The 20678-nt window shown below is 44.1% G+C and overlaps 4 protein-coding genes across 4 annotated transcripts; 3 read left to right on the top strand and 1 right to left on the bottom strand.

The window, feature by feature from the left end:
* The first annotated feature begins 543 nt into the window (after nucleotides 1-543).
* Nucleotides 544-2761, top strand: LOC131259564 (glutamate receptor-like). Its single transcript, XM_058261082.1, has 5 exons — nucleotides 544-792; nucleotides 849-1008; nucleotides 1083-1333; nucleotides 1409-1541; nucleotides 1629-2761. Exons 1-5 carry the CDS (start codon nucleotides 544-546, stop codon nucleotides 2759-2761), a joined length of 1926 nt encoding a protein of 641 aa, XP_058117065.1.
* Nucleotides 2762-4193: 1432 nt separating this feature from the next.
* LOC131259554 (uncharacterized) lies at nucleotides 4194-6952 on the top strand. Its single transcript, XM_058261072.1, has 5 exons — nucleotides 4194-4442; nucleotides 4506-4665; nucleotides 4744-5000; nucleotides 5070-5202; nucleotides 5817-6952. The coding sequence occupies exons 1-5, from the start codon at nucleotides 4194-4196 to the stop codon at nucleotides 6950-6952; spliced, it is 1935 nt and encodes a 644-aa protein (XP_058117055.1).
* Nucleotides 6953-9441: 2489 nt separating this feature from the next.
* Nucleotides 9442-10100, top strand: LOC131259543 (general odorant-binding protein 72-like). The gene is made up of 4 exons (XM_058261060.1): nucleotides 9442-9553; nucleotides 9626-9678; nucleotides 9770-9805; nucleotides 9906-10100. Exons 1-4 carry the CDS (start codon nucleotides 9442-9444, stop codon nucleotides 10098-10100), a joined length of 396 nt encoding a protein of 131 aa, XP_058117043.1.
* An 8756-nt stretch (nucleotides 10101-18856) lies between these two features.
* Nucleotides 18857-19570, bottom strand: LOC131259535 (putative uncharacterized protein DDB_G0291608). The gene has a single exon (XM_058261048.1). The coding sequence runs from the start codon at nucleotides 19568-19570 to the stop codon at nucleotides 18857-18859; it is 714 nt and encodes a 237-aa protein (XP_058117031.1).
* Between the last annotated feature and the right edge of the window lie 1108 nt (nucleotides 19571-20678).

The raw sequence follows: 20678 nt of genomic DNA, 5'->3' as shown, positions 1-20678 counted from the left end.
AACATAATAAAAGAATTACTCTAGCAGAAAATATATCTTGCATGAAGTTGCGCTTTCTTTGATATCACAGTAAAGTAAAGAATCATGAAGATAAACCATATCCTTAACGCACTTGTTAAAGATATCATATGAACATTCGTTGATTCGTACGAATATTGCATACATTGTAGCTGGTTGGAAATTTCATTGGATTGTGGATGGACGGGATTCTCAATCATATGAAATTATCTATTTGTTTAACCCTAGCACGTCGTCAGCATTTGTGAATGAAAACCGTCCAGAAAACCGAGACCCATGCTCTTCCAATTAAGGCTTTTTGGAGCCTATGGCCTCAATCGGTAAACATGCAGAACCGTATTTGATTTGCAAATTGTTCTTTCGGTCCTGTTTCATGAAGACGTCCTCGGGGAGTGAATTATCAATTCATGATTTGTTGTACTAATCCACAATTGTTTTGAACCGCAACTTAACTAACCCTACGTGGGGGTTTACTACTATAAAAAGAACAGAATCGAATATATTTTTTACAGTTTGTGAACCATCATGTTTGAGAACGGTAGTGGTTTGTCTTTGATCCACTCAAGCGGGATTGGTGCTTCGGATGTGACCATTGGTTCGTTAGTAAACCATCTCTTACTAACTTATTTTGTGCACTACTTCAGTGTTTGTTTCATAAGAGGAAGGGGTGATAAATTTAATCATGCGGCATCGATACCGATGTTTGTTATCGAGGTGGACGAACAACAAAGATTCGAAAAGATTCTAGCCTTGGCTGTGGACTTGGGATGTCAGGTAATGTAAGGCTAACTTCAATTTCCACCGAAGTTTACAATACAAACATTCGACAGGCCTTCGTTGTGACGGAGGAAACGATCGATTCCTTTGTCGAAGCGTATCTTCCGGTGCATGACGCAGCGGAGCAGCGATTCGTACCGAAGAGGCTAATCATGATGCTCGAGGCAAACTCAAAGGTGTTCCCAAGGATCCCTGAAATGTTAGTTATCGAAGGTAAATATAATTGACCCAGACAATCGTCCCATACAGTTACCCTCCTATTGACTTCCCCAAAACGTAACTTACAGAATTACCGGAAGTGTTAATTCTTCTGCCAGTAGAGAACGATCGGATTGATCTCTACACGGTGGACATCTATGATGGTGATCCGATCATAATCGTAACGCGATTGCTCGACGTGATTAACTGTACGATGGGACTCTCATCCTTTGATGATAGCAAGGTTCATGTCTTTCCTGACAAGTTTAGAAACATGAATAAGCGCCGCCTGCGTCTAGGGACAGTTCCTTATCTTCCGAACGTTTACGTTGAGGATGTGGTAGGGCTGGAAGGAATCTGAAACACACGATTATATTGATTGTAAAAGTATCATTTTCTGTTTATTTTACAAAAGCCTTTGGGAGACGGAAACGCTCGGTACATCCTACCATCGAAACCGAACGTCTCGGCCCAGATCAGTGGAACAGAACTATGGCTTGTAGCGTTGTTTTGTGAGATTGCAAATTGTACGACCGAAGTGCTGATCGGTAAGTTGATGGTTTGCGTATTTAGAACTATTGACACCCAAAATGGAATACTTCTTAAGGATTGGTTTTCTTTCTCTCCTACCGTAGAATCGGAATGGGGCGACGTGTTTGAGAATGGAACTAAATTTGGCCTCATCGGTGCCCCGGCCAAGCGCCAGGTTGACATCGTGCTGGGTGGACTTTACACTTGGTTTAGGAGCCACAAGTTTTTAGCCTTTTCCGCCGTCCATTCGCGCTCCGGTTGCACGTGCCTCGTCGCAAAGCCACGCCTGGTCGCCAACTGGCGGACGCCGTTTCAATCATTCACCGGTTCACTCTGGTGTGCCGTGTTGTTCGCATTCTTAATCGGTACCTTCGCGCTTTTCGTGGTGTCGCGTAGCCGCCAGCGTATTCTTGCGCTCGACCGATCTACCAGACTATCCGCCAGCGACTCGGTTCTGCTGATGATCGGATTCTTCATGGAGCAAACCGTGCCGATGCCACACGAGCTGGCCGCTTCCTGTCTGCTCTTCGGGACGCTCATGTTCGCTGGGTTCATGATCGGAAGCAGCTACAACGGGGGTCTAGCGAGTACCATGATCGTGCCGCAGTACGAAAAAGCCATCGACAACGTGCACGACCTGGCGGTGACGCGGACCACCTGGGTTGGCGTGACCGTATCCTGGATCTATTCAATTGTATACGCCGACCAGCCGGACCTGCTGACACTGCTTCAGACGTTTCGCGAATGGGACGAGGAGATGATCAACCAGCACGCATTCGACCGTGATGTAGCCATCATTGTCGAACGGATGGAGTACGGCCATTTTGCGCACCCTCGTTTCGACCTGGAGGCGATGCGTGGCCGCCGTATGCTAAAGGACGATGTCTATTGGGAGTCAGTGGTTGGCATGTGTACCAAGACATGGCCGGGAAGGGAGCGTTTCGATAGAATGGTGCTGGATCTAAAAGCGTACGGTATCCTAGCCTACTGGGAGCTGATCGGTGCAATCAAGTACCTTGGTCTGACATCCCAGCAAACGATTCGCTACTCTCGTGACGGCAGCGGCGGGGACGAGTTTATGCCCCTCGGGTTAGCCAATATTACGGGTGCTCTGCTGATCCTGGGTGCAGGTCTTTCGCTAGCTACGGTCATGTTTTTTGCTGAACTTTTGTGGCACAAGTTGGCCCGATTGGTGAGACGCCGACTGCTGCTAGGTGGATACGGAACGAGAACTTAGTGGTTCTATCGTTTATGTCTGCCACCAGTCTGCACCGTCAAATTTGTTTTGCGGCTAATAAGTTAATACATATTGCAATACATAGTGACACGCAAATACGCTTATAATATGATAGAACTGAAAAGTTGTTATTACGTAGAACTAAAATAGAAATGGTGTGATGGAACAGGAATAACCAATTTAAGCTTGAGATGATCGGAAGCAGGCAAGCCACATATTGACTTTATTGCATTATTGATTGACTTCAAATTGCATACAGTTAACATACCTTTTCACGGCATTCAGGCATAGGGCCACAAAACCGACTAGTGGAAACCCGAACAGAATCGGAGTACGCTTGGCCATGGTTTTCATTTGACCAACATGAAGAAAAGTAGAACAGGAATTAAATTCACTCTAATTTTCGATATAATAGATTATGGAATCTCAAAACACTCAGAACAAACAGAAAATTATCTAGTTTTAATAATTTATTTTTTACAAGACACATCGCCATTTCTACTAACGCAAGGAATGATCTAACCAGCGTAAATAATATATTTTCTTTCTATTCACACCATCAAAGTATGCCGAGCTCTGGGTCCAAGGGGTCAAAACACTAATCTTGCCCATTACCCTAAGTGGGTGTAATGACGTGAAGAATTTACAGAAATTTCCCTTGGTTTTACCATTCAATTCCAGCAAGAAAGTTCGCGGTAAGTGATACCGTTGCGTAAGATTTATGGTTAGTGTAAATTTAAATTGTAGTCGAATAGAATAACATAGATATTCAAATGTTTTTTGAGTACAACACCAACAAAATTGCTGTACCTTTATATTGGCGATCCTGCACCGCTCACGGTGATGCAAACTGTGATAGAATCCTATTTAGTATGACGCCATAAAACAAGTTAAGGTAAGTAAGTTAAAATTTTTATGACAATTTAATTTTTATTCATTTATTCAATTTTATTTTCATGCCTTCAGTAACTGGAATTGAAAAAGATGCAGATATCAATATCATTATAGCCATCAATCCAACCTCGTTCTCAACCGAGCGTGGACGAGTGTTTAACCCCGCAATCGGTACGTAAGCTAAAAACCCTTTTCGTATTTGCTTTCTAAATTGCATTTGCGTACAACAAGAATACCGAGAGCCCGTATTATCCATTCATGGCTTGCTATGCAGTACGATGGGGCAAAAGCACGCACTCTTTGCTTTGAAAGTGATTCCTGAAAAAAAGTTAGAAGATAAGGTTTCTTCGGTGAAGACGTTGTAATATTCCTGACTGAAAGATGTAATGTAGTATTAAAAATTCAACCAATTAGATCGAAAGAACAAAGGAAAACAAAACTACATTTTGCGCACTTTTGCCCCACCTTTCGTGATTTCGCAACTACTTTCGCTAAAAAGGAAAGACATTGAAGAACTATTGTCAGATTGTGAGCCATCATGGTGGTGAACAGCAGCGGTTTATCTCTGATCCACTCAAGTGGGATTACCACTTCGGATGTGACTATGGGTTCGTTAGTAAATCATATTTTACTAACATATTTCGTGCACTACTTCAGTGTTTGTTTCATAAACGGAAGGGACGATAAATTGAACCATGCCGCCCCAGTGCCAATGGTTGTCATCGAGGTAGACCACCAACAATCTTTTGAAAAGATGCTAGCAATTGGTGTGGATTTGGGATGTCAGGTAATGTTAAACAAAGACAACCCCGGGATAGTTAACTTTTATGTTAATCGATCTTTTCGCCAGGCCTTCGTTGTGACAGAGCAAACTTTAGATAACTTTATCGAAGCTTATCTTCCGGTGCATGATGCAGCGGTGCAGAGGTTCTTACCGAAAAGACTAATCATGGTACTCGAGCCAAACTCGGAGGTGTTCCCGAGGATCTCTGAAATGTTAGTTATCGAAGGTAAATATAATTGACCAAGGGGATTGTCCCATATACATAGTTTCCCTCTCACTGGCTTCCCCAAAACGTAACATACAGAACTACCGGAGGTGTTGATTCTTCTGCCGGTAAATAACGATGCAGTACGGATTGATCTCTATACGGCGGACATCTATGATGGTGATCCGATCACAATCGTAATGCGACTACTCGATGTGATCAACTGTTCGATGGATCTCCCGTCCTATACAGATCGCAATGTACACCTCTTTCCTGACAAGCTTATCAATATGAATAAGCGCCGATTGCGCCTCGCAGCTGCTCCTTATCTTCCTAACATTCACGTTCAGGACATGGTAGGAAACTCGAAAATCTACGATTCCATACCTTATAAACAGTATCTTCTTTTATTTATTTTGCAATAGCCTTTGGGACAGGGAAATGCTCGGTACATTCTACCATCGAAACCTAACGTGTCGGCCCAAATCAGCGGAACAGAATTGTGGCTCATAGAGTTGGTATGTGAGATAGCGAATTGTACGCCGGAAGTGATGATCGGTGAGTTCAGCTTATCTACTTGTTATATTTTTACATCTGGAATGGAATGCATTGTAAAACCCATAACGCTAGAGTCGGTTAATGTTTCTACAGCTTTTGATTTTGACAGCCCCACAAAGGATTCTATGTAATAGCTGTCCCTTTTATTCTAATATTATTTTGTACAAATCAATTGTTTCGTTGTTGTATTGTATTTTGTTAAAAATATTCTGATATATCAGATTTAATTAAATTATACGTGCAAAAGATCAAGGTTGCAATGGATGAGCTCTGATCATAAATTCGCTTAAGCTCAACTTCAACATAATCTGATAAAATCAGTTATCCTGGCACTCGTTATAATATACGCTTAATAGGGCACAGTAACTCCTCATACTATTGGCCTAAACTAGTTTAATTATACGGTGGAACAGCAAAACATTTAATTCTTACGACAATTACAAGTAAATTCCATCGCACGGATTGCTTTTTATTGCCATGCAATGATTAACCAAATCAGGTTTGTTACTTAAAGTAAAAGATGCCACTAACGAAACATTAACAGCTGATATGGTAATTTACTTCCACAATTCGTGAAATGGGCTTCAGGAAGAATATCCTTTATCTCACCGTAGACTCCGAATGGGGTGATGTGTTCGAAAATGGCAGTTCGTTTGGCGTCATTGGTGCAGTGGCCAAGCACGAGGCCGACATCGCGTTTGGCGGACTTTACACCTGGTACGCCACCTACCAGCATTTGGCGTTTTCCGCCGTCCACTCCCGTTCCGGTTGCACGTGTCTCGTCGCGAAGCCACGCCTGGCCGCCAACTGGCGGACGCCTTTTCAATCGTTCACCGGTTCACTCTGGTGTGCCGTGTTTTTCGCGTTTTTCATCGGTGCCCTTGCACTGATTGTGGTGTTTCGTTACCGGCAGCGGATTCTTGAGCTCAACCGATCCACCAGACTCTCCGCCAGCGACTCGGTTCTGCTGATGATCGGATTCTTCATGGAGCAAAGCGTACCGATGCCGAATGAACTGGCCGCTTCCTGTCTGCTCTTCGGGACGCTCATGTTCGCTGGGTTCATGATCGGAAGCAGCTACAACGGGGGTCTAGCGAGCACCATGATCGTGCCGCAGTACGAAAAAGCCATCGACAACTTTCACGACCTGGCGGTGACGCGGACCACCTGGGTTGGCGTGACCGTGACCTGGATCAACTCCATTCTGCTCGCCGACGGACCGGACATGCTCGCACTGCTGCAGACGTTTCGCGAATGGGACGAGGAGACGATTAGCCGGCATGCATTCCATCGAGATGTAGCCATCATTGTCGAACGGATGGAGTACGGCCATTTTGCGCACCCTCGCATGGACCTGAAAGCGATGCGTGGCCGCCGTATGCTTGTTGACGACATCTACTGGAGTTCGGTGATCGCTGCGTGTTCCAAGACGTGGCCGACAAGGTACCGTTTCGACCGGATGATACTGGACCTGAAGGCGCACGGCATCCTGGAGCACTGGGAGCTGATCGGTGTAATCAAGTTTCTCGGTCTGACGTCCCAGCAAACCATACGATACTCACGTGATGGCAGCGGTACGGACGAGAGTGTGCCGCTCGGGGTGGACAATATTTCCGGAGCACTGCTGATTCTGGGCGCAGGTCTTTCGCTGGCCACGGCTATGTTTGCTGTCGAACTTTTGTGGCACAAGATTGTCCGATTATTGAGACGTCGGTTGATGCTAAGGCGACGTAGAACGAGAGTTTTGTGAACGATATTTCACATTCGTCCCAAGTTTGCACCCTCCACCGTGTGTTGTGTTTAAAAACAGTTTAATATTATTTCTGCATCGAATGACGCATTAAAGGATTTAGATCATTCAAAGCAAGGTCCACTAACACACAGCCACAATGTTCAGTTTAATTTAGTTTAAATTGCATTCGTTAGCAAATTCCTTAGCATCAGGTAGGAAATCGAAGGACACACATCTCTGCATGGAGTAATGTTAAATTTGCCTGCCCCCCCAAGTTCAAACGAAACATATTTGTGAATACGCAAAAGAGTCCTTTTTCTCTTTCAACCATACTGCGTATTATCCTAAGTGGGTGTAATGATATGGAGTTGCAGAATATTCCCATTACGTTGCTTCTAGAAGGTTCACGTTATGTGAAACGGTTGCGTAAGATTTATGATTGGCGTAAATTGAAACGATGTCACAAACGATGCCTCAACCACCAACCATTCTTTTCATGTCCTTTACATAATCTCGCCGAAGGATAGGTTAGGCAAAAACGGAACGCACTTGTAGAGCGGAGAAATGTCTGTACAAACAACAATTTGTGTCCTTATAGTAGCACATTAAGCAAAGCACAGTGAGCAAGCACTGAACAGATTCTGGATGCGTTCGGAGGGCAACATAGAGGACCTATAAAAGTGTCGATCCGTGGCCAGAATCACATCAGCATGTTCCTGGCTGCAATCGCTAGTGCTTCCAAAGGTCGTGACAGCGGTTTCACGCTCAGCTACTGGCGGTGTACTATACCGAGTTCCGGAGTGTTTGCATCGTCCGGACACCTTCTGAGGACATCCAAAATTCGGTGAACTTCCGCTACTGCTATCCCAATTAAATCCAAGTGGAATGGATGGAAGGATGCACCAAAGGTGTCTTCTTTTCAAGCTAGCCATCGATGTGGCCAGTTGTGGAGGATTTGTAGCGACCGATGGCGCATTGCTTCCCATGCTCGATCGGTTTTACGACGCGCACGCCGGTGCTATAGTGCAACCCTACGATAAGCGGATGATAGGAGTGATCACCAACCTGGACGAGTCGAAGGTACGTGAAGCGCTTCTTGCCATCCATACGGCATCCAGGCTTATTTAAGAGTTACATGTTCCTCTATTATATGCTTGTAGAATTTTACTTCTACGATGAGAATAGACCAAGATAATTTGTGTTAAACGAGCAAATCAACACTGTATCTTCACTTTTGGGAGTATCTGTATGTCACATTATTTGTGCTCCTATTTTGTCTGTTCTGTATTCCCGTCAGTCATAAGCCTGTTTATGGTGGCGATTCAACGCAATATTGGCGAAGGCGGATTTCATTCTCTTCTTTGGACTTAGCCTAGCAACTCCGGTGCCTGCTTAGTCGCGGAAGGCATTGCGAACAGAGTGGCAGCTATTGCAAGACGGTAGAAAAGAGTTCTGAAAATGACGATAGACTCCTTTGTGCCTTTTTGGCACATCCTTAGTAGACAATGACATTACAGTGATACACTATGTTTGTAGGACTTAAACGTTGACATTGCCCTGATGTAAAATCACGTTCGTTTGTTCTTTCTTTCCGTTGTAATTATGTTGATGAAACTACCAGAAATACACATAGAATTGCAATATCAGTAGCAATTTCTTCTTAGGAGAAATACGATTGTGAATTGTCTATCTTTTCTTCGTCGTTATTTTACTCGGCAAGTAAAATGTATGATTCTGCTTCTTAAACCCTTTTGAAATATCAACGCTTTTTCTCGTAAATAAAAAACAAAATTACAGGAGCAAATTTTGATTTTTACCTTGTGTACACGAGAGTACCAGCATACCTCAATCATATTCTGTTTGCAATATGTTGAATAATTAAAAGAAGACTTCAAGTACTGTGGAGGAAATGGTAGATAAAATAAGACCATTTGATATAATTACCTTGCGTTGAATAAATCATTTCCACCTGCACTGCAAACGCAATTTTAATCTCATATCACAAAACCTAACAGACTCACGCATTACAATTCGAGCTTATCATGCGCCAAATGATGGAATTGCATCTTGTCCGTAGCTTTTAAATGCATAAATCACCTCCCCCTGTGTGTGCACATATGCGCTTCCAGCCACTCATATTGGAAATTGCAAATGCTTTGGTGGTAAATGATTTATCGACTAAACGTTTTCATACTGTTTTTAATTCTACTCGTTGGAATTGAAGTGAGTCTCACAATAATTTGCCCGTAGTCGGCGTGGAGGAGAGGTTGGACACGCTTTTTTTTAGTGAGTTGCAAAAACGACCGTTTGTGTGCTGCTATCGAGGAGTGTAATTAATTTTCTCCACAAAATTCTACCTCCCTTCCGGTTAGTTACTAAACCAAAGCCTTCAATCAATCCGCAAAGTCAGTCGTAAAAGAGAGATGGTGACACACGGTGGTCATGCGAATAGTGTACGGGTCGTAAGCTGGAGCTTACTGCTGCTCTTGGTAATCTTGGTGGTGGTGATGGTGGTGCCGGTGCGTGTTAATTCCCAGCAATTCCTAACCAGACAGGACATGAATGAAATAGCCAAGGGCATGAGAAAGGTTTGCCTTTCGAAAAGTAAAATATCTGAAGGTACTATACGATAACGTTTGCAATCAACCAACAACAGCATTCACACATGGTTGCTCTCCTATTTCATCGTAGAAATCGCCGACTTTCCTAGCAAGGGCATTTTCCCGGATGATCCAGAATTTAAAGTAAGCGCGTGGAGGGTGATGGTCTGGTGAAGTAAAATTTAAGACTCATAATAACACATCTCCATCGTGTACTCTTTTCTTGTTCGTCCAGTGTTACGTTGCCTGCTTGATGGATCTCTCGCAAACGGTAAGTGATGTTTGTTATTAGAACATTTGTGCGTCATATGTTGCAATTTTCCGATTTTTTAATTCTTGCATGTTTTCCTTCAACCTGAGCGCACACCTAGTCCAAGAAAGGGAAACTCAACTATGATGCTGCGGTGCGCCAGATTAGCATTCTGCCGGAGGAATACAAACAGCCGTTCCGGCAAGGGCTCGAAGCTTGCCGGAATGCAGCCGACGACGTGTCGGACAGATGTGAGGTGGCCTATACGTTGTTGAAGTGTTTTTTCAAAGCCAGCCCAAAATTCTTCTTCCCGTAATGATGGAGAAGAGTCACGTAGAACAAACAAGCTTCCACAAAGCAAGTTTTTAGAATTTTAAATGTTAAAATTTCAAGAATGAGTATAGCTCTTTTAATTCGTACAATAGGAGCCCTCCTATTTCGAGGGTTTTTGAGCAGCACAAACAAAATCCCACAACTTAACATAACGCGGCACAGTTGCAAAAGTTTTCAGCCTCTTCGAAGTTTTTTTCCAGGTGATTTTTCTTTTCTGATTGACGCATTTTAACTATGATGATCTCAGTTTCTCGCAATTTTCCAAGGATCAATAACACTGGGCACATACACATTTAAACACGTTTCACTCCACATATTGCTCTCTCGATGAAATAATAATCGATGTTCGGGGGCTAGAACGCTGCAGGCCGGGACAAGTGCAATTTGTCGTAAGAAAATAGCAAATTAAGCACTTGTCACGCCCTACATCCGGAGCCCCTAGCTTCGCTGTCAACTTTTTTCTTCTGCAATGGTACCGTATTTTTTATGAGGTCGTTTTTTTTAAAACTTGTACGTTGAAGGATCTCCTCCTGTATCTCTATCTCCTGTAGAAAGAATTGCAATGTATTGTCACCTAAATTAACCTGAGTTTATCGGTATTAGCTTGTTATGATTATTTTCCTTAACAAAAGTTCGATTTTAGTTTATGTTACAACACTGTTACTAGCTGGTTAACTTGCTTACTTTTACATGTACACAACTTGCATCGCACGCAGCAAGAAGACTGAAAGAAACATTCAATATCCTTTTCCCGTTCCTTACTCTTTTTCTCTCTCTCTCCCTTCCGGTGGGTTTAACTGTTTCTCAAAGCAAAGCATCTTAAAAGAACCGTATGCGACGTTACATGACATTAACGCTAATAGCCTACGCACCATCACTGACCGGAAAAAGGTCAATTTGGAACAAGGAAAACAGATCGACCAATCTTTGGCTGAAGAATAGCAGGCGTTTAATTTCGTCATCTTTACGCAGCAACAAAAGATGGTCTTTTCCATCCGAAAAATCGATCGAGAACTAAAGGTGTAAAAAAAACGGTGTCGGGAAAGAAACAGTTAGGTTGAGATGGGGTTGGTGTCTCGTCGACCCCCCCGGTATCCGGGAACAACATCATTTCGTTCGATCGTTGATCGATTTCTACACGTTGATTTTGTTACGCGATATGAACGCATGGAAGAGAGAGAGAGAGAGAGAGAGAGAGAGAGAGAGAGAGAGAGAGAGAGAGAGAGAGAGAGAGAGAGAGAGAGAGAGAGAGAGAGAGAGAGAGAGAGAGAGAAAGAGAGAACGAGAGGGAAGTGATGGAGAACGGAATGTTGATGCTGGTGTTTTCTATGGATTTTTCTTACTGGTTAATAAAGATGAAGATTTAGCCACATGCAAGTCGGAGAAGACAAATTGTTTTTCTACGCAATATTACCATGCTTGGAAAACTGGGTATCAATATTAATCCGGCAAAGGAATTTGTTACAACTTGATATTCTCTGGTTAATAAATCGGCTAAATGGCGATTTCTCGAAGCCTACTATTGTACCAAAAAAATATAAACAGTTTTACAAGTTGCACATGCATATAAAAAGGGAGTGGAACTAATTTTTCAGTAGCGAAAAGATGAATTTACATTTAGATATAACGTTTGTTTTAGTTCCCTTTACATTCCATTTTGTTATATAGCACCTCGGCGAAAATAACTGATTTAATTGTTATAACCTAACATTATTGCCTTATAGTATACTGTAAATTATGTACATAATATGAAAAAAGAATCTTCTCGTTTGAACGCGAAAGGGGACACACACACAAATCCGTCCTATTTGAACTTCCTATTTACTCAAAAAAAGGGCTCCGAATGTATTCCACTTGTTTCTTCCTAAAAAAAATTAGTTGTTTTTATTTTCTTGTCGAGCTCAAGTGTGCTCTTTTGCGTATGATTAATCGTAACTCTTTTATATCCGATTCCATCGAGATCTCGATCACTTATTAGGTGGTTTAGCGAGCTGACAACACATATTTTTAATTTGTGTATGCTAAACATCAGTCGAATAGAAAAGAAGATCCAGACAGAGACAAAAAAAATGCTTCCAATCTTTTCGTAGAATTTATAATTCGTTGGGAATTGGTCGGTCCGAGGCACGAGAGTCATTCGGAAATATTTCAAGGACTTTAAAATTTACGGAAACGATAGATAATTTACGGCACCATCGGCAAAGCTCTCTTTCCGCGGCAAGGGCAGAAGTAGACGCAACACACTTATCTTTTGATATAAAAAAATAGATGATATTCCTCGAGAGCCGAAATCTGACTCAAACGAATTACGTGTTTCGTCCTTGTTTCCCACACAAATCGAGACCGCCTTCCCGTATAAACACGTTACGGGGAGAGGATCAAAAGGGAGTAGAGTGTTGCTGCGCGCATACATTTCATCGCGATCCCATCTTCCATCAAACCATAATCAGTGGTGTGTGGTCGGATCGGGTGTAGCCCCTTCCCTACCCTAATAATCTTGTGAAATTGTCCCAAACGAATAAACAAAATCCAACAACTCCAATTTGCCGACATTTTGAGCAGGGTTCGTCCCTCGAGCAACACACTACTCTTGTGGAGAGAAGATCTCGGAGGATGATATTGTATGATGAAATGCCGAATTATTTTCTCAACGCCAAATGTTGCTTCTGCCAGTCTTCTGTCGGGGGAATATTATAATAAAAACCGGGATGTGGTACGAGAGAGCGGGGTTTTTTTTCCCGGCCACAAAATACCCTTCTTAAATATCTGTCCTTTACGAAGATTCCGCGGAGAAACGCAACCGCAAAGGTAAGGTTTGGAGGGCGTTTTGCAATCTTAAACATCGTTCGGCCGTCCTAAACGTCCTTTTATTTTCGTTGCTTTGTGCTTAATATATTGGTGGGACACCATCATCATCACACGAGACGAATGGATCTCTTTTTAGAAATATATTTCATAAATTTCAGACAAAAGGTATACCCGATCCGATCCGCCAATATAGTTAGTTAAGATGGGATTTTTTCCCTTTTTATCATATTTAATCCGGGTGGAATCATCAATTGCTAAGGTCGTTTGAAAATTGTCGTCATCGGCGGCTTGGAAGCATTGAAAGAAATGGCTTAATCGTCGTACAACTCGGAACATCCACTCCCTCTCCCTTAGAGCGCTGGAAAAGCTAAGGATCACGAATACAGTTAGACGATCTTTTGTATCGAAAAATCATGTCACAGAAGCCAGAATCGACTCGTGGAGCAACACAGCAACAGCCAAGACAAGCACGAGCAACAACACCGCCGGCCGCAGGAGGAGATTTATACTGCACGCGCTATGTTGTTGCTTTCCCGCTATATCTTCTTCCTCTCTTGGTTTACCGCGTTCTTCCGGGAGAGATATTTCCTTTATCCCATCATTTAACGGTGCTTTTCCTTGGCTCCACCATCCAACCTCGCTGCTAGCAGCTCTCGATCCCGGGGTCCGGACTCTTGGAGGTCACAATCTGTGATGCCCTTTTCTCCTATATACATCCATCCACACACACAACCGCGAGACGGCGCGCTCCACTATTCCGATCGAAGGAGGACGGGGTTGTTTCACAGTTTTTCCCCGTTAGGGGTTGCGCACGATCGACGACCACCGTTGATCACCGACACGACGAATGAGGAAAGATCGGTTCCAATAATGATGCAATCGGCCCCGGCCGAACTTCTTGTTCCTATTTCGAATCTCACCCAAGGGATGCGTGAAATGTGGTGGGCGGAGGGTGGGAAGCTTAGGCTAACTGTGGTGCGCTTCAAAAAAAAAAGCTCCACGGGCATTCGTGGAGAAATTCTCGGGTACCTTCTTCCTCAAACTCAACTGTGTTCATCAAACCGACCAAAAGATTGCCGCGAGTACTCTACACCACACTTCCCTCATCCCCACGCTTGGCACCGCCAAGGAGTCGAGGGAAGATAATTTGTTAACCTGAAACACGCGGACAGATCCTCCTCCACCATCCGATTTGTGAGGAGAAAGAGGGTAGAGAGATGTAGTGGCCACCGGCATCCATTTATCCACGCCGTTCGTCGTGCGCGCGCCCCAGATTCTTCTTGAAACTCCTTTCCTTCTCTCTCGCCCTTGCCGGTTGCAGAGATTCTGCCCGTCATCCTTCCCGGGACAAGTCATTCAGCCACCACCGAACCAAGTGCGCACGTCCACGGACTAACCTGACACACACACACAGGGTCACACAAAAAGCTCACAAGTGATCATCAAGTGGAAACCACCTAACCCCGGGTGTGTGCGCTTATTTTGCACAACTTGCTCCATTCGAGAAAATGGTAGAAAAACGAGGCATCTGGTCAAAAGGTGGTTGGATTGTGCTGTGACGTCGCTCTTTCCTCAAATTCCTTTCCTCCAACGTCATCGCTCTGCTCCACGCATTGACCCACGGTATAATCAATATTGATGGTATTGTCCAAATTATAGATTTCTTTTCGCGTGCGAATTCTTCTCACAAACGATCAAATAAAGCTGCGTAAACTCACTTCTTGGAATAGTTTTCTAAGACTTTTATCCGGAAGGCACCTTTCTCTGTGTTCTGCTCTTCCTTTGCGGTTACGAGAGAACGTGACGTAACAAGAAGTTTTTGCGTAGCCCCTTTATAAGAAAGAGTTGCATATTGATGTTCTTCCTCGTTCGCACGATGCAACCCATTGGCACACCATTTCCATCTAACTATTTCTTGGGAACACTCTTCGAAAACAGCAAACACACCCAACTGTTGCCCGAGGGGGCACGACTCCCCGCGATAGATTTGTTTCCGAACGCCACCAATCAACGACGCAGCACCAAAGCAAAGTGCCTGCGCCAACGATGGGCGAGGGTGAGATCGCCTCCTTCTTCTCCCTTTCCCTGGCGAAATCGTAAGGAGAACTGTGATTGTTGGTTTTGGTTCCGTTAGGTGGAATGTTTATGGACCAATCTGCTCGATGCTTCTATCCTGCCTGGAGGCTGCGTTCGCTGGAATCGGGATAGGCATGGTCTTCATACCTTCTTTTACTTCGGATACGCTGCCTTTGAGGGATTCCGAAGGGAGCGGGCGAGAGAAGTTTGTGTGTGTCTTGTTGGTTGTTCTTACTGCCAATGAACGCCATATCTTGAGGGGTTACCAATAGAGCACACGGCGATGGAGACGACAGGAGGGGGCTCACGATCAGAACTAGTGTTTGCATCACGTAATTCTTATGCTATTACTGCAGTTCTTAAACGACCCGTCGTAGGTTTCAGATATTTACCATATTTCTTACTGTCTGCACGAATTTCTTCTCCTCCTTCTAATATTCTTCTCGCTGGCTGATACCGTTGAACTCGATCGAATTTCATACACCACAGATGGACTCTTATGCGAGGTGAGGAGGATGAAGGACGATTAACAGGCGCTCTTGGCACGTGGGCACGACACACGTTGTTACTAGAGAAGCCAAGTCAGACTCCTCGAGTTGCATTCGTTCGTATACCAGATGATGCATATGGCACACGACAGAACTCCGGAGGCGTGGTGGCGGGGGGTTTGTTGGTTCCAATCCAACCACCTGAATAGAGACCGGATTTTCCACATTACTGGCCACTTCTCTCGTCTTCTTCTCGTCGTGCAGGCAGCACGTTTCTCACTCGTTAGCGCGGCCTCAAAGTTAACGGTCCACGGAACGCGTGCAATGACGCCCCTAATACACATTCCACCTATTCTCCTTGTTTCGCTTGCAGAAATCTTCGTCGTCGACCTTTCCCCCTCCCCATAGAACGTCAGTTGCATCGAGAGGCAGCAGAAATAGTTAAATCATCGGAAGGTGAAGTATATCGTCCAGCTCCAACTGAGATAGCCACCGCAATTCTCGATCATTCTTTTTCCATGTTCCCTTATGGCGGTCTTTCTGAAACCTGGCAAACCTTTATGGATCATTTCAAGCATTATAAGTAAACATAGTTCACGAAAAGATACTAGGGTTCCACATATCCATAGGGGGCACACCACACGCGAGCGCGGCTGACCGACTGGGAATTGAGGGGTCTTATTTAAATTCCTTCATCCATCCACACTCTCCCCCCGAGGAGTTGAAGTGGAGATATAGCATGAAGAAAGAAATAAACGATCGTACAAGATGGGTTTATACCCCGTTCTCTTTAATTCTCTCATTCATTCTGCTTTCCTAGAACATCGGGGTCTTCTTTAGGGCTACCCCTCTTTCAAAACTGGCGCACAAGAAAAGGCACCGCTCCCAGGGAAGTCTGTCCAGAGACTTTTCGTTTCGCGTCCGAAGGAGGTGCAATCGTAACAAATGATATGACAGAAACACATTAAAACAGAACTCTCCCCGCGATTTACTCGAAGGGCCTATCATCCGGTGGTGTGTGGATGATTTTCTCCTATTTCTTCAAACCGTCTTTTAGGAGTGAAAACTCGTTTCCATCCCCTCGGGAGCACTTTAATAGCTTATGCACCGTTACACGGCAGCATTAACAGCAATGCACACCAGCCAGCAGCAACAAAACTAATTAGACGGAGATAATGGCCCATTCGATGTGGGGAGGTGATTTAAAATGTTGCACACACAAATAAAAGACATGAACCACATGCTTTTGATTGGAATCGGGTACAATATTTCTTCGGGATGTAATCGAAAAAATTGAATACTCAACAGTAAAAGAGTTAAAATGCCTCGTGAAATGTATTTCTCATTTGCCGCGCAAGTAGATATTAGAAGAAAAAAAATAGTGCTAGAGGGAAGTCGATTGCGTGATATATTATACCCCCTTTTTCTAGTTACTTTCGTCATTAATCGTTGCATGACGAAGCCAGAAGCAGCGGGTATTGCCAGAACAAACTGGTCTGAAATTCAGCAACGCATGCCAATCTACTGTGGAGAGTGTAACGTAAAGCGGAAACTTGTCCTAAAGGTATCGTGACTGTCTTCAGTTTTACTATCCGCCGGTTGATCTATTTGCATTTGTGTATCATATACTGCCATCACACGGATCTATCCCTTATTGAACTAGGATACTTCGCGCCATGATTCGTTGTAAGCCCAAAAAAACTAGGATACTTCGCGCCACGATTCGTTGTAAGCTCAAATAAGGAGCTGCAGCTAATACCTTTTCCATCGCGATACAGATATTCGCGGTCCACCAAACGTTGCAGTCTCTTTAGTGATAACCAAAACATATACTAAATAGAATTAGAGAAGCGAACCAATTAACTTAAGCCCTTCCGTGCGAATACGAGATCATGATCGGGAGGAGGGGGAGGGAGGGTGAAGCATTCTGACCGTAAAACCATAATCCCATAATTGCCGACCATTATCGACCCAGAAAAGTACAGTAATGCCCCCGAAGGGATGATCCTCTTATATAAAAAGAAACAAGATCCTTTCCTCTTCCAAGCCCCTTTTCCTCGGTTCATCATCTTATACTGCCAAAGAGGAAAGAGGACAAACTAGCTCGCGTCCACTAGAAGTTGATATTGGCATACTCTATCACTCCGATTGGTCTTGTGCCCCCCTACAGCTAAGATTTTTCCATTTCCATAGTCATTTGTTAGCATTTTGTTATTGCCGTGCCGTAAATTGGCGGTTAACTCTTGCGAATGGCTCATCAGCGTGTGTTTGGATACTAATGGCACGAAGATTGGCACCCGAGGGAAACCCGCAAAGCTGAGAACATGGAAATATATTATTCGCTGGAATTATATTACCGGTTTTCTTTACTCCTTTATAGTTTACTTTGGATGGAACATTTTTATACAATTCTATTTAGCCCGTCATAGCTGGAGGTTGCTTAAGGCGAGTTGTGTTGATGTTTTCCATTGAAAAGTGTTGGGATTTGGTTAGCTGTACATGGGGCCATGCGTTAAGGTATTATATTTTATCTAGAAGATCATTAAAAAAGTTTTTAACGTTAACGCAATTAATGCATACTCACTTTCTCTATCCTTTGACACTCGCTCGAGAACATGTTGAAAGTTTCCTCTTGAAGGCACCACATCGTTTGAGGCGCTCAAAAAAAATGGATAGCCTGTAAAACAGATCACCACATACCTCCTTTTTCAATCGTCTTGTTTTCAATTTATCCTGGCGCATCATCATCCGGGTCCCCCCTGCTGGCAGGGATCCAAAAATTTGTCCCTTATCCATTGTTTCGACGTTGCGTTGCAAGGTATCGCTTCCTTCGTGGCCCGAGTTAGTCCTTCCGCGGCTAGACCTACGGTACTACCTAGGAAGACAGGTGCACTCCCGAAAAGTTGTTCGATAACACCACCACCAACTATACTAATGAAAACAAACAAAAACAATACCTATCCAGCCCCTCTCGTTTCTCGTCGACATCCAACAACATCCATCCCTTCTGCTCGGGGGAGTTTCGATGTCGAAACAGAACACAGACAGAGAGTATATTGGATATAAAGGATATGTTTTTTCTTGCGTTCGCTTGCATATATACCGGGCAACACCATGCGGATGCGCTTCGCTTGCCCAGAGAATAGCACCACAATACACTTCCGATCCCTACAACGGAAACGACGGAACACACTTCGAGGATACTTTTTTTTCGCACGAATGAACCCGGAGAGTGTTCTGTTGCTCGGGGGAGGAAGAATATGCGCGAGATTCTCTGGGACAACACAAGCAATCCAATGCAAATGTTGCGTATCTGATTATCGCTCAAGTGAAGATTCAGTCTTGATCGCGAGGGTATTTTGTTGCTTTAATTGCACACCCTGCACAACATACCGCTTCCGTTTGGATCGTTCATGGGCGAATTATGCGACATGGAAGACTGTGGACCCCCGCCTTGTTGCGGTCCAACGCCCGACATGCCTCCCATCTGTTGCTGCTGCTGGTGGTCCATCTGTTGATGATCCATCTGTTGTTGTTGCTGCTGCTGCTGCTGTTGCTGTTGTTGCTGATGTTGCTGTTGCATGGACGCATGATGAAGGTGTTGTCCACCTCCTCCGCCACCACCGATGAGTAATCCACCCAACCCACCGGAACCGGGCGGAGGAGCCAACGAAGTGACAACGGACTGCTGCGGTGGTTGTCCTTGCTGCTGCTGCAGGGAGCCGGGAGTGCCCGGTGGTGGTGGACCCAGGTTGGACACGTGGTGCAACGCGGAGTGGTGATGCGCCTCCAGAGGCACCGGCTGGAGCGTTATGAGCGAAGCCGGCGGCAACTGGTGAGCGACATGGGCTGCCGGTTTACCGTAGGACGGATGCATGATCAGATTGTTGTTCTCGGTCAGATGGTGGCCCGTGACGAGCGGGTAGCTCATGCTGTAGCCGCCACTCGACGATACGGCGGTCGTGTAGGACGACGCGGCCACGTTGAGCAGATGTTGCGTTTGGGCATCCTGCTGCTGCTGCTGCTGAGCGACGTCGACGGCCGACTGGTGCTGCTGCTGATGCTGGCTTGTTGGTAGCATTCTGATGTCTTTGGATCTCCTAACCCGAAACTAACTTAACCCTCAAATTTATCGAACCTACGCTACGCACTTGTTACGTTAAGTCTCTTCTTCTCTTCCGAGCCACGTTTGCTCTAAATGCCTTTTGTCGATTTATTCAATCTACCTCCTCCCTTACAAAATCAATCTCGATGTAAATATTATGTCTTACTACGTTCGCTTTTTTCTTTAAATATCTCTACGCGCCCAACTGAATGCATCGGCGATCCACTAACTAATCGATACTGATGTGTTAAGTTTAACTTAATTTTTGGTTGAATTAGCGGCATGAACGTAAATTTTACAAAAAAAATTAACCTTCCTTTCGAAAGCGCTTGCACACACACAAATGTGAAGAGAGAACACTTCAAAATTGAGTTTGATTATCGTTTTTGTTTTTGGTTTGAGAATCACTTAAACATACTTTCCTAACCGATAAACAAATGAGAATAATGGACGGTTCTTAATATTGCAACTTTTCTTACCACAAAATTAAATTACGTGTTGCGTTTGATGCTTGAATGGAGGGGGAGGTATAAATAATAAATGTCTTACTTTCTATATATAAAATTACTCTACTTGTGTGCGTAATATATTATTGCTCGTTGAAAGAGTATCGTTAAATCGAAGTATTTCTTTTTCCTATCGTGCTCCTATGCTCCTTTCCTTATGCTATTGTTGAATTGCGTTGCTGTATGGTGATGTCTGTAAAGAAAAAGAAAGAAACCCAATTAGTTTAATGTTTGAAATGTCTTAAAAAATAAAACGATCATTTTGTAAGCACGCAACATTGTAACTTCCCAACGATGGGCTTGAGGCTTGAGAGCCCAGACTGGTTTCCCGATTTCTCCCAGGCAGAATAGTATTTCACAAGAGATACAAGAGCATATTCATTGGGTGCCCCACACACAGAATAAACCGGCACCCGTACACAACCTGTTTTCCTCCACATTTCTCCAACACGTTTTCTCAAACATCATCCAAAGATGCGCGTGTCGTGTGTGACCGCTCTCCGCCCCGCCGCTTCTGCCTCTGTGAAACATCCAAAAACCGGCGCACAACCGGTAACTCTTTTTGAAAATAAGATTTA

This window comes from Anopheles coustani, chromosome 3 (genome assembly GCF_943734705.1).
Source record: "Anopheles coustani chromosome 3, idAnoCousDA_361_x.2, whole genome shotgun sequence".
Taxonomy (NCBI): domain Eukaryota; kingdom Metazoa; phylum Arthropoda; class Insecta; order Diptera; family Culicidae; genus Anopheles; species Anopheles coustani.
This window is presented reverse-complemented; position numbering and strand designations above follow the sequence as displayed.

What these genes read in the sequence shown, in the direction of transcription:
- LOC131259543 (XM_058261060.1), top strand. Translation starts at nt 9,442, where the DNA reads ATGGTGGTGCCGGTGCGTGTTAATTCCCAGCAATTCCTAACCAGACAG. An exon ending in CGGATGATCCAGAATTTAAA is followed by an intron (nt 9,679 to 9,769) that starts GTAAGCGCGTGG and finishes TTGTTCGTCCAG; the next exon opens with TGTTACGTTGCCTGCTTGAT. An exon ending in TGATGGATCTCTCGCAAACG is followed by an intron (nt 9,806 to 9,905) that starts GTAAGTGATGTT and finishes GCGCACACCTAG; the next exon opens with TCCAAGAAAGGGAAACTCAA.
- LOC131259535 (XM_058261048.1), bottom strand. Translation starts at nt 19,570, where the DNA reads ATGCTACCAACAAGCCAGCATCAGCAGCAGCACCAGTCGGCCGTCGAC.
- LOC131259554 (XM_058261072.1), top strand. Translation starts at nt 4,194, where the DNA reads ATGGTGGTGAACAGCAGCGGTTTATCTCTGATCCACTCAAGTGGGATT. An exon ending in TGAAATGTTAGTTATCGAAG is followed by an intron (nt 4,666 to 4,743) that starts GTAAATATAATT and finishes CGTAACATACAG; the next exon opens with AACTACCGGAGGTGTTGATT. An exon ending in TACGCCGGAAGTGATGATCG is followed by an intron (nt 5,203 to 5,816) that starts GTGAGTTCAGCT and finishes ATCTCACCGTAG; the next exon opens with ACTCCGAATGGGGTGATGTG.
- LOC131259564 (XM_058261082.1), top strand. Translation starts at nt 544, where the DNA reads ATGTTTGAGAACGGTAGTGGTTTGTCTTTGATCCACTCAAGCGGGATT. An exon ending in CTGTGGACTTGGGATGTCAG is followed by an intron (nt 793 to 848) that starts GTAATGTAAGGC and finishes AACATTCGACAG; the next exon opens with GCCTTCGTTGTGACGGAGGA. An exon ending in TGAAATGTTAGTTATCGAAG is followed by an intron (nt 1,009 to 1,082) that starts GTAAATATAATT and finishes CGTAACTTACAG; the next exon opens with AATTACCGGAAGTGTTAATT.